Genomic DNA, 12,432 nt, shown 5'->3' with positions numbered 1-12,432 from the left:
GACATTCGTCATTATGATGATGTCTGAAATATTTCCTTTGCCTCTTTACATCAGGAGAAGGGAACAATGCTGCTGTTGATTTGGAAAAAGGAGAATTAAAGAATACTGATGATGGTATTTCAGAAAATGTTTTCCATACCTTTGAAGCTAAATCAATGATACATCTTGTAATGATGAAAGGTTAGAACATACAGGACTTGCAAGCCCCATTTATTGTATCGTGAAAACACAGTGGTGGAAGTTTCAGATCATTGATTCGGTTACAAGAAAAAATATATATTGAAGAAGAACATACTGCCATTACCCGGCTCATAGGCCATGATAAAGAGGGAAATTGATGCAATGGATGGTGGTCAATTATTTATTGTATGAGAAAAAAAAAAGAACTACTGCAAATCTGTGTCAGTCAGTTAAATCAGTCATGTAAAAACGTGTGAGGAAATGGAGTGTAAAGTGTTGCAAATCAATCCATCCATCCATTTACAAACGCTTATCCAAAGCCAGGTCGCAGAGGCAGCAGGCTGAACAAAGTATTCCAGACGTCCCTCTCCCAAGCAATGCTTTAAAGCTCCTCCTGGGGGACCCCAAGGCGTTCCCAGGACAGATAAGATATGTAATCCTCCAGTGTGCTGGGTCTGCCCCGGGGCCTCCTACCAGTGGGACTTGCCCGGAACACCTCTAACAGGAGGCGCCCAGGAGGCATCCTGATCAGATGCAAGAACCACCTCAACTGACCCCTTTCGACACACAGGAGCAACGGCTCTACTCCGAGCTCCCTCCGGATGTCTGAGCTCCTTACCCCATCTCTAAGGCTGAGCCCAGCCAGCCCCTTGTAAAGCAGAAGCAAAGTGTGCAGAAACCATCTGGGGTGAGCGCAAGTGTGTGCGCGAGAGAGCCAGAGCAAAGCTTGGAGTTCGGGTTTTTTGCTGAGGGAGCACCAGGCATAGGTGTTTAGATGTAGGAATGAATCCTAAAACCTGGGGTGGGTTTTCTGAGGGTACTCCAGCTTCCTCCAACAGTCCAAAGACATGCAGGTTAATTGGTGACTTTAAATTGTCCGTAGGTGTGAATGTGAGTGTGAATGGTTGTCTGTCTCTATGTGTCAGCCCTGTGATAGTCTGGTGACCTGTCCAGGGTGTGCCCTGCCTCTCGCCCAATGTCAGCTGGGATAGGCTCCAGCCCCACTGCGACCTCTAACAGGACAAGCAGTTATGGAAAATAAATGAATGAATCTTTGTTAATAATCCATGAACATGTGTACAATGCTTATTTTTCTTCTGAAATGTATAAGTACCTAAAGATTATACTAAATGAAACTACTTAAGTGAATTTACACTACACTACTTTATAGTGATAAAAAAAATGTTGACAAACAGTTCAAAGTAGAAAGAGATAATGTAAGGTTATGGTAGAGGAGCAGGAGTGGCATTACATGATGCTGGAGATAGAGGATAGATAAGATAAACGCTTTACTTAACCTGGCTGGCAGTAGGGACGCTGGGTGGCAGTAGGTGGCGGTATTCATATGTCACACCTGTTTGTATGCCGTCATTAAATCCATAGAAGAAGAAGAAAGCGTTTACTTCCGTGTAAAACTTATGAATGACTCCAACTTCTCTGTGTAGCTTGTCAACTGGTAGCAACCGCATCTCAGTGGAGTTGGTTTACTGACGGCTACCGCCTCCAGCAAGTCAGTCCAAATGGATTACACAGCAAGTCAGAGCGGGTTCAGACAGCGTAAGTTACGTACGTGAGTTTATCGATCAAATCAGCCTCCAATATTAGCTCTGGGCTGCATGTGCACATTTTGTACCCGCTAGCTTTAAACGGTGATGATGCTGTCGCTGTTTCCAACCGGCTAATGCTAACAGCTAGCTGGATAACGTTAAACAACTGGTAAAAACGCAAACACGGACCCGTCAAACTCAAGTCCACCAACTAAATGTGGAAGACAGTGTTAGCAAAGTAAAGCGGAAGTAGCAGCACACAATATATTATTAAACACTAGCTAACTAAACGATGCTAACTAGCTAATTAACCTAACGGTACACGGGATAGGGAAGCTAACAGTAGTCTCTCATACATTAGCCGGGGTCTCTACGTGTCATTTCTGTCCCTACTGTGTGAAGGTTTCTGTGTAATGACTTTGGGATACATTTTTATGTGTTTATAGTCTCATTAATGCTAATACGCATGTTAGCTAACGTTAGCTAAGCCTGTGTTTCCAAGCTTCAGTCTGGGTTAGACTCTGGGTGCTGGGTTTATTTATGACTCCAATGTTCAGAGCAATGATGCTACAGCCAATACATCTGATTTAACCTTACCTCAGGTCCTTAAAACAACTGTCTCCAAATAGATATCTATGCATCACAAAATGTAAACAAGCCTCCCCCAAACACACCCCATCAGGCTGACATGTGAGCACCACAGCCAAGACACACAATCTTGATTTATGAGTTAAAAACACAAGGCTAATGTTGACAGTCAGTGTGACAGGCTTAAGTAGTTTCAGTACATTTAAAGGTGTCTCTATGTGTGGGTTGTATGTCATATCCATTACGCTCCTTTAACGTCAGGGATGACAGGGAAATGAGGTCCAAACTAAAACAGTCAGTGGCTCTGTGGTGGTGGTGATGTAATCTGCGCTTGTGATCTGTGTGTGATCAGGTTATTGCTCCTCAGGCTATGAAGTCAAAAAGCTCTTTCTCCTGCACAGAGCACTTGAATTGTCTGCTCAGTTGCACACAGACTTTTCATTTGTGCACAAACTTTGGATATACGCAATGTTGAAGTGACTTTACCAGTACATTTCAGCCCCTATTGAAGTGGGAGATGAGCCTGACAGAAGGCCAGAGGCTGAAATGTGTTGGTCTCTTCATACTTTACCTCTAAAGACTTTATTCTTTCTCCATGCACGTTGAAATAAAGTGAGGTTGTGCTAGAAATCCCTAGTCTTCCTCTACAAAGAAATATGTGCTACAGATGTTCACCACTGTGGACACTCACAGTGTGATGTAACCCTGAAACTTAACACGACACTCTGAAAATTATCAGCGCAAGGTTCACAGGACAGCCAGTGTCAGTGATCGACTGGTCTTAAATGTCTAATTTAAGTATCATATGTCAGAAAAGGGTGAGGAAAAATTGGGCAACTGATGCATGCTGGTTTCTTAGATTTTATCGTGGCTGTCTTGCATGTGCTTGCTTTACTAATTTTTCTACATAATTTGGTGTGATTTAAGAGGTTGGGATCTGCTCCTTTGTTTGACATATCTCTGTCTTTAACCACTCTGTTTTCATCCAGAGCCTAATATGCGTCTCAGGAATAGTTCAGTGGATGGGTCAGATGGCAGCCAGCTGTTTGAGGATACGAGTGGAACAGGGTACAGGTGGGAGCCAGGCTGAAGTTTGTCTGGATATTAAACTGTTGAGAACATATATATTTTACTTGCATTTTGTATGTGTCCTACATTACATCAAAGAAATATTCAGGCTACCCTTGTCAATGGGATCATGCCCTCAAAAGTAAAAATATGACTCTTGAAAGACAACATTATACGAGTCTAATTTGCTTACCGCTAGTTCAGCTTTGCACTGTTTGTATTGCCTCCTCACAATCTGACTGTATAATACATCCATCATGTTCTTTCAGTTGATACATTTTCTTGTGTCACGTTGCCAGTAACCCGCCGGCCGGGCCTCAAGCAGCGGGATTTCCTGCCCAGTCCATCCTGTCAGACCCCATGTCTAACCTGGCTATGGCATATGGCAGCTCACTGGCGTCCCAGGGAAGGGAAATGGTGGACAAGAATGTAAGTCATTAATATTTTATCATATTGCTTACTAGAAAGGATGCAAAATGGATGCTACAAGGTGCTCCAGAAAGCGTGGTAATGCGTCAGGTCAGGGCCAAATCAGGCTGAATAATGCATGTGTGTATGTCTGTGTGTTTGCTTGTTTCAGCTGGACAGGTTCATCCCTATTTCTAAGCTGAAGTATTACTTTGCTGTGGACACAGTGTATGTGGGGAAGAAGCTGGGCCTCCTGGTTTTCCCTTACATGCATGAGGTAAGTCTCTTTAGATTATTCTGCTATGTCTGGCACTTTGCTAAGGATGGAAATTGGAAGATTTTATTGATACCAGTGGCATTTTCAATCCTGCTTATCAGTCAGATTTTTTTTTTTATCAATTGCCTCATTGATTCCTGATCAATTTTCTGTGTGGGGGAAAAAAGCAGACCTTAACAGGTTTCCAGCATCAATGCAACTGCTTTATATGGTTCCCACACATTTTCATGGAAATGAAAAAAAAAAGGACTTTTAAAGGACTCATAATAATTTTTATTTTTCTTGCGCCACTTTTTTAAACATATCAGAATCAAACTCTGTTCAAACATAATTTCAGCTAGCTGGCATACAGAAAGGGAGAGAAAGAATGCGGGGAGGATGATGATAAACAAAATGTTGTCACACATCGACACATTAGAGCTATGTCATAAACTACAGAAAATGAATTTGCCATTACGTGGAAGGTTATCCATGGAAGATTAATACAACAATTTCATTACACACAACAAATTCCACAATTTTTCCAAAACTTCCAGTGACTTTCGTTAAATCCAGGATCAGGATCCAGGCCTGGAAAATGTGATTGTGAAACTTCATGACCTTTCCAGGTTTTCCATGACCGTGAGAGCCCTGGCTTTATCATCTCCAAGTGTGAACACAGTGTAGAAACACAGGGTATAAAGAAGGCATCCATGTGACTCAGGTCATCACCTAAAGTGGATTAAATGAGATAATATTTATACAGCAATCATTTTTATTTAGGTTCTCAGAAAAAATCTGCTAAGCCTGTGTGCATGGCACTAACGTTATTATAACAGGATATTTACCTCTGTCACGGACGTTCCTCTTGGTTGGGAAGCAGCGGCACTTGTGCATAGTATGTCAAATACATGGCATTCCTGGAATTTGTTGAATAAAAAGATGTTTCAGTATGTTGCAGATGTTTCCACCCTGATTTAAAACTATAATTTTACATAATTAATATGCTAAATGAAGCCGCGCTTTTGGCTGTTTGTTCCTCTCCACCGTCACTCCTTCGTTTTGCAAGTTTTTAACAGCATAGTAGCATGAGTTGGACATCAGTGTTTTGCTATGTGCAACTCTCAGAAAAAACATGCTGTCAATGATAACATGAATTCATAAGCTTGGAAGCAAATTATTCCAGTATATTGAACATCCTGGAACAGATACTTAATTCCCATTCCTATGCTTTGCAAAGGCAGAGGTAATCCTGTGCATGTGGAAACATGTTTATGTATCTGTGGGCCTCTGAGGCTTCCCTAATATGTCTCATATGTTTGTGACAGTAGTCTGTTAGGTTGGATGAAAGTCACAGATGTAATATTCATCACTTCACCTGTGAAATTCTGCATGTTTTCACCCCAAGTTTAATCAGTAAGGATTTAGCAAGTTTTAAGTGTGCGATCGTGTGTGTTGTAGAACTGGGAGGTGAGTTACCAGCAGGACACTCCTGTGGCTCCACGCTTCGATGTGAACGCTCCTGATCTCTACATTCCCACCATGGGCTTCATCACGTACGTCCTGGTGGCTGGCCTGGCCCTCGGCACACAGAACAGGTACATATGCAGCCATGTTTTTATCAACATGATACTAGTATGGGAAAGACACACAAATCTAGCACCTTATCATTTGATTCTGTATCTAAGCTGTGATCATTAACAACTGGGGAGCAGATTTCTTTGTTTTTTTTTGTCTTTCTACATAACTACATGTCAGTTTAATTGAATCCTGGGTGTTTTCCACCAACGTATTGTCTTAGTTTTGAGCCAGCTCCATTTTATGGGTGGCTCTTCAGTCTAATGCACACCCATAGAGCAACAACAGCTGCCACAAAGCAATTAAAACTCTGCCTTCTGGTGCTGTTGAGCTTGTGTCAGCTGAGAGGACAGTGATGTCTTAAAAGGAAAACAAAATCTGGAGGGATTAATTAGTGTTGCACTGATTCCACTTCAGTTTTTTGCAAAATAATTACATTATAAATCTAATTAGTGGATTGAAATGGTACTAAAATTTAAATATTTGTGTAGACTTATGCTCAAAGAACATGATAAATAATGATATACCACCTCACATTGACAACATTTAACAACTAGAGTCTGCTAGTTCACAGTATATAGACTGTGTAGTGACCATATCATTTTGTGCATCTTGCAGGTTTTCTCCGGAGCTGCTGGGAGTTCAGGCCAGCTCAGCGTTGGTGTGGCTGATCATGGAAGTCCTGGCAGTGCTGCTGTCGCTCTACCTTGTGACTGTGAACACCGACCTCACGACCATAGACCTGCTGGCCTTCTCTGGCTACAAATATGTTGGGTATGTACAGCGTCGCTATATAATTTTCATCACCAACTCACCCTCTGTTCTCCTCACCTCCTCTCGTCACTTGTATTTGAGTATTTTGCACAGCCGTTTCTCAATTGGAAGATTTTTCCCTTGAACGCTGCTCAGAACAAAACCTCTCTTAGTTGAACACTAAGGCTCTGTGGATCTTACACCTAACCTGTGACTGTGTGTGTGTGTGTGTGTCTCTTCTCTGTGTCCTCAGGATGATCGTAGGGATAGTAGCAGGCCTGATGTTTGGGAAGCCAGCGTACTATCTCTCTCTGCTGTGGTGCTGTGCTGCCATCTTTGTCTTTATGGTGAGTTGCAGGATTTACTAACTCTTGATAGTTTAAAATACTCATCTTGATGGACAGATTTCCTGTTTCCAAATAATTGAGAACAGATGCCCACTGCACAAACTTTTGCACAATCGCAGTAGTGCTAAGCTCTTTCCATATTAGTTTTGCTAAGAATCTCCTCAAAATGTTCTGATCAAGTATTTCGAGCTCTGACGTTAAAATCTGAACATGATGACCTACTCAAAGACAGATGTTATTGTGGAGCTGTAGTATGTCACAGGTCATGTGTTAAGTGGCTCAGCTGACATAAGACATGTTTGTTTAATGCCTGATTAAAGAATATCTTCAACGTGTCTCTCCTCAGATCCGCACCTTGCGTCTGAAGCTGCTATCCGAGGCGGCGGCGGAGGGGAGGCTGGTGAGAGGAGCCAGGAACCAGCTGAGGATGTACCTCACCATGTCAATAGCAGCAGCACAACCCATCTTCATGTACTGGCTCACCTACCATCTCATTAGATAAAACCCACACACTCACTGTGCAGAAGATGAACTTGGCTCTCCGAACGCCATCTCACCCCCTTAAAGAAAACACACACATCAAAGAAGCTGGACTTGGATGAAACACAGCGGCCACAGTCGTCTGGATGATATCCCATCATGTTCCCAGACATAAAGACAGACTCACAAGACTCGCTCCATGTACGCATGGAACATGCTATGAAACGATTAGGAGAGGATGTGAGGCATTACAGCCGTGTCTCTCACAGCACAGCCCTGTGACATTAGTGTTGCCTTTTTTTGTCTTTTTTTTATGTCATGTCTTCAGAAACGTGTAGCAAGAGCAAGTGGCTTTAAGTTGTTTTTCTATACTGTGTAATTATTTGTTAATTTTGTTTTTTAGGACTATTTAAGTATGTATGTATGTGTATAGCAAAAGTATTACCACAGACGTTGCTCCGGTCTGATATCTCATGCGATTTTTCTGAGCCGACTGTAAAGATAAAGCACACTAACCTCACACAACCGTCCATTTAATGACGAGAACAAAAGTCAAATCCAGGTTTAAAACGATCAACTGGCTCTGTTTCGACTAATGTTTGTTTCATGGCTTAGAGAAATATCTGTCCTCATTTATCCGGAGACGAGGGTAATGTACAGTAACTGGTGTGTAAGTGTGGGTGCAGCACCACCTCCATTTTATGTTTAATCTTTTTGTATGAGCTTTGATACATGTTTGAGCTTTGCTGCCTGACAACTCTTGAATAGAAATATCGACTGTGTGTAAGCCGTGACGCCAGGGTGGGGACGTCGCTATGAAATGTTGAATTGACTTTGATATCCTTTTAAAAAAACAAGTAAATTATTTACTGCTTTTCATATTGAAAGTCAGACGGAATAAAGAAAGGGAAGAGATGGGATGGTTTGCCCTGTGAAGATTGTTTGTGTCTTTCAGATACTTGAAATATTTTAATGTCTGATATAGTTTGTTGTGCGTTCATGTGCTTGTAAGTCACCATGTCAGCTTTTTTATGTAGCCAGTGTTAACTCAAACCAGGGTAGGATTCACTTTCACTTAAATTCAGGAATATAATTTAAAATTCAGGTTTTGCTTTATTCTCAGATGAAACTTGTGATTATGATAAATGCTGAAACACTTATTTTAATTGTCTGAGGTGCCAATAAAACCTTTTTCCAAATATTTGACGAAGCATTTAAAAAGGATTTCTTAAATTGCATCATTATAACGGACTCATTTAATATAAATGTAGCAGATAGGTCACTTTTTTCAGGATTAAACATGACTGGACGCCATCCCTAGAGTAGGCTGAAAGCATACAACATAACAAATCAAGCCATGGAAATGATATGACGGCAGATAAATAAAGCCTGACTGATGGAGCTGCTGAGGTGTGAGTTGTGTTTTGTGTGCTTGAAATTTGCTTGTAATCATTTTTCTCACTTGATTTAAAATAAATAAATAAAAGAAACTACTGCAGCTAAATTTGAAATACAGGAAATTACTTTTAATCAACCAGTTACGGAGAGAAAGGAGGTACGAATCTTTGATCGCTGCTGTTTGCACCTTCTATTTGTGGATATTAGGCTGTTAACTACAAAGTTAAGAATAGTATTTAATAAAAGATGGGGCCAATTTAACACCATGCATAAACCAGGCTCTGTCGTATCATATTTGACTTAAAAGTTTATTTATGCTTCTGTGTACACTTGACGCAACCTGCAGTTGGTGTGTGCCTATCATAGTTCTGCGTCTTGTTGGTCTATGTCGCTATGCAATTCCCCGCCAAAGTGCTTGGGGGGGGCAGTTCTTTTATATATCTACCTAGACTCTGTGACGTCTATGGTCATTGCTCGTTCATTTGTTTATCTTGCGGCTTTGCTCTAGTCACAGTGAAGATGGCGACCGAGAGAGAAAGACTGTTGCTGGAGCTCGAAATGATCGACATTGAACAACAAATGCTCCTCAAACTCAAAAACTCATAACACAACCAATCACAATGGAGACTTCTGAAAATGGCGGTGTTGTGGTACTGCAGCAGAAAGTGAAACCTTGCAAAATGCCGGAAATGATGTAGTTTGAAGGACCAATCATAGCCCTTGCGTTGGGTCTGCATTGCCTCGATGCATGGTTACAATTTTTTGGAGGTGCACGTCGCTTCTCTGTGTCGGTCGCAGAGGGACACAACGCCTTGGCAAAGCCCTCTGCGTCGTAGGTACGGAGAAGCATAAACCTTGCTTTACTGTGTGGAAGTTTAGGGCAACACTTACAAAAGCAACTTATTATACATCCTTGAAAAGAGAGCAATCAGGACAGTACAGAATGTGGGTCACAGGGAACACACCAACAGATCTAGTCAAATTTGAAACTGCAATAATCATGTTGAAAGCGAGAACAACATTCAAAAAATGTTTTGTGACAGGGAAGGGGAGAATTTAATTTTAAAAACTATGTGTTTGTGCAACCAAGAAGGGGTGGACTTGTGTGGAATGGGCTGCATGATGAAATGAAACAAAGCACACACATAAATCAATTTTAAAAAACTACACAAAAGATATTTTTGGCAGATACATAGATGAGGAAAGGTTGTGTTAGGGGAACGCATATTTATTCTGTAACACTGGGTGGTACTTGGACTGTATGTTAAGGTTTCAGCTCAGGAGAGGACCCAAATGCAGATTCAACAGGCAGGCTTGAGTTTTCAACAGAAGGCGAGCTTTAATATAGCTGATGAAGGACTTTCCAACAAAGGTAGGCAACTCCAAAAAATCCAAACTAAAAACAACCAGGAAAAGACATGAAGACCAGGGATGGATGCATGACGATGGCAGGAATGAACGGACTGACAAAGGGAAACACACAGGTATATATACACACAGAAGACTAATGACAAGGACGAGACACAGCTGGAGGAGGAAGACACGGAGCAGACAAGACTAACACAAAACAGGTGTAAAACCAGACACGACACATGAGGAGAGAATTTACAAAATAAAACAGGAAGCAGATTAAATATGAGCTAAACCAACAGACACTGCTATCTTTGTCTTGTTTGGTTTTTATTATGTTTTTTGAATTTGCGGTTCGAAATAAAGTCATTCATTCATTTAAATTACTCAATTTTCAACATCATCATAACTGCAAGCCAGTATGAGAGAAAGCCATTTATTGAATAGGTTATTAAGGAACAAAGGGCAAAAAAATACACATTTTCTTGACTTATACACATTTTTGTACTTTTTTTCTGTCTCCCTAAGATTTAAGCTTGTCTTAAATGAACTGAAAAACATTTAATGTTAGTATGTAAGGGTTTTAAGTGCCAAAAAAGCTAGGTTATCATCTCAGAATAAATGTAGCAGTGAGTAAAAGCAATGGCAGTGGCGTTAAAACTTTACTGAAGTGGAGAAGGTTTTGGCCCAATATCCATCCATCTATTACATGATCTGGGTACTTAATGCCACTGGTTTCATTCATGCATCCTGGCCTGGTGTGTGATGTGTCAGGAAGTATTAATGTTGTTTTTCAATCTTTCCCTCCAGTGCATATTTTTGTGACTCGCCAAAGCTGAATGATTATGTGTAAAAAACAGGTTCTAACTCTGTGTAATAGTTTAATAAAACTCCAAGCAGCGCTGCTTCATCAGTGTAAGCTTAACAAACTTCAATATATACCATGTGCAAGTGGCATCAGCCATTAAAAAGGCACAAAAACAAATGCATGCATTACTGTTTCTCAGACTAAATGACAGAACATCGGCTGCTGATTTACTTCTTCATAACTCACCACTATAATATCACTATGGAACCCCAGTTAGAACTTACTTAACAACATTAACTGAAGATAACGCAACATTATATGGCAGATTGTAGAGATAAATAAGCGTCAAACTAACAGAAAATACGATGTTAGTGAAGGAGATTTCATTGCCTCATTCTGTGTCTACTTGCTTCAAGAAGCCTCTGTTGTGATGAATAGCCTGCAGGAGCCTGGTCTGCATCGTCCTCTCCACTGGGTACCTCTCGTAGATAGGCAGCAGTAACAGACAATGGCAGGTGAGGGATTCTGGCAAATGGATCTCAGCAGCGTCGGGGAGGACAGCGACTCTCATCTTGATGCTCTCCATGCCCAGGAAGGGTACGCGGTCGCAGCCTGTGAGGAACACTGGCAACAGAAACATCTTAGATTAATTAAAGAAATGTCTCAAATAGCTGAAACTAACCTCACTGAGTCAGGTCTGAGAGATGATAATGAGGACAATCATTTCCTTACAGAGGAATTTTTTCTTGTCCTCTGCCGTCAGATTCTCAAACACCTCCCAGAAGGTCACGATGTTTGGATGACTGTCATGGTAGACTCCTTCATAAACTGTGTTCTGTTTGGGAAAAAAAATAGATATGAAAATGATAAGTACATTGACTCACCTACTGTACTTTCACATTTTAATGCACTTGTACTTTACTCAATTTTTTCAATTTTATGCTTCTTTTTACTTTAACTCCACTACAATTCAGAGGGACTGAGTTAACTTCCTACTCCACTCTGTGGTTCTTAGTCACTTTATTCATCTGATGCAGCAGTTTTATTTTATCTCTTATTTATCTATTATTATCTTTAATTTTCACTTTTTATTTTTTCTCTTTAATCTTACTATATAATGACCAAAACTGTCTGTGGGTGTGTCTGTGTGTCTGTTCCACGGTTTTCTCCTCACTGACTTGGTCAATCCATGTGAAATTTGGCACAGTGGTAGAGGGTCATGGGAGGATGCGAATGAAGCAATCTTACATCAATTGGCCAAAGGGGGGCGCTATAGCAACCGACTGAAAATGCAAACTTTGAATGGGCATATCTCATGCCCCGTATGTCGTAGAGACATGAAACTTTGCACAGAGATGCCTCTCCTCATGAGGAACAAATTAGTCTCAAGAACTCATAACTTCCGGTTATATAGATTTTCTGCCATTTTGAATTTTTTGAAAAACACTTAAAATTGATCTCTTCCTAGGAAGTTTGACCGATCTGCATGAAACTCGGTGATTATAATCTAGGGACCAATATCTAAAGTTCCCTCTTGGCAAAAGTTGGAAAACTTACTAAAACTGAGCTTCTATAAGGCAATGAATATTGTGGAGGGCGTGGCTCATCACATAAAGGTGTATAACATCTCAAGGGTTTCACCGATCACCACGCAACTTTGTAGGCATATGA

General features: G+C 40.9%; 2 protein-coding genes across 6 annotated transcripts in view; one reads left to right on the top strand and one right to left on the bottom strand.

Moving 5' to 3' along the window:
* Positions 1 to 1,586: 1,586 nt before the first annotated feature.
* On the top strand, positions 1,587 to 8,686 carry yif1b (Yip1 interacting factor homolog B (S. cerevisiae)). Of its 4 annotated transcripts, none has more exons than XM_050032483.1 (8): positions 1,587 to 1,737; positions 3,305 to 3,383; positions 3,683 to 3,812; positions 3,964 to 4,068; positions 5,509 to 5,645; positions 6,244 to 6,399; positions 6,632 to 6,725; positions 7,072 to 8,686. In XM_050032483.1, the coding sequence occupies exons 1-8, from the start codon at positions 1,701 to 1,703 to the stop codon at positions 7,225 to 7,227; spliced, it is 894 nt and encodes a 297-aa protein (XP_049888440.1). In that variant the 5' UTR covers positions 1,587 to 1,700; the 3' UTR covers positions 7,228 to 8,686. The 4 variants fall into 4 exon arrangements, with proteins under 4 accessions (XP_049888440.1, XP_049888431.1, XP_049888423.1 ...); XM_050032474.1 differs by having other exon boundaries at positions 3,305 to 3,389; XM_050032466.1 differs by having other exon boundaries at positions 1,588 to 1,746.
* Positions 8,687 to 10,375: 1,689 nt separating this feature from the next.
* LOC126409051 (probable E3 ubiquitin-protein ligase HERC6) overlaps positions 10,376 to 12,432 on the bottom strand; it is an 18,928-nt gene continuing 16,871 nt past the window's right edge. For both annotated transcript variants that reach the window (XM_050074938.1, XM_050074946.1), the window contains exons 22-23: positions 11,494 to 11,596; positions 10,376 to 11,385 (exon numbers count right to left, since the gene is read on the bottom strand). In XM_050074938.1, coding sequence (XP_049930895.1) covers positions 11,153 to 11,385; positions 11,494 to 11,596 — 336 coding nt within the window. In that variant the 3' untranslated portion in view covers positions 10,376 to 11,152. The remainder of the gene's footprint in view (positions 11,386 to 11,493; positions 11,597 to 12,432) is intronic.

Source organism: Epinephelus moara, chromosome 2, assembly GCF_006386435.1.
Source record: "Epinephelus moara isolate mb chromosome 2, YSFRI_EMoa_1.0, whole genome shotgun sequence".
Lineage (NCBI taxonomy): Eukaryota > Metazoa > Chordata > Actinopteri > Perciformes > Serranidae > Epinephelus > Epinephelus moara.
The sequence above is the reverse complement of the archived record's forward strand: the minus strand, read 5'-3'. Positions and strand labels throughout refer to the sequence as shown.

Excerpts from the sequence above, each read along its gene's own strand:
- yif1b (XM_050032457.1), top strand. The coding sequence starts at position 1,701 with ATGGATTACACAGCAAGTCAGAGCGGGTTCAGACAGCGTAAGTTAC. Across the intron at positions 5,646-6,243 it reads GCCCTCGGCACACAGAACAG|GTTTTCTCCGGAGCTGCTGG; the intron begins GTACATATGCAG and ends TGCATCTTGCAG. Across the intron at positions 6,726-7,071 it reads CTGCCATCTTTGTCTTTATG|ATCCGCACCTTGCGTCTGAA; the intron begins GTGAGTTGCAGG and ends GTCTCTCCTCAG.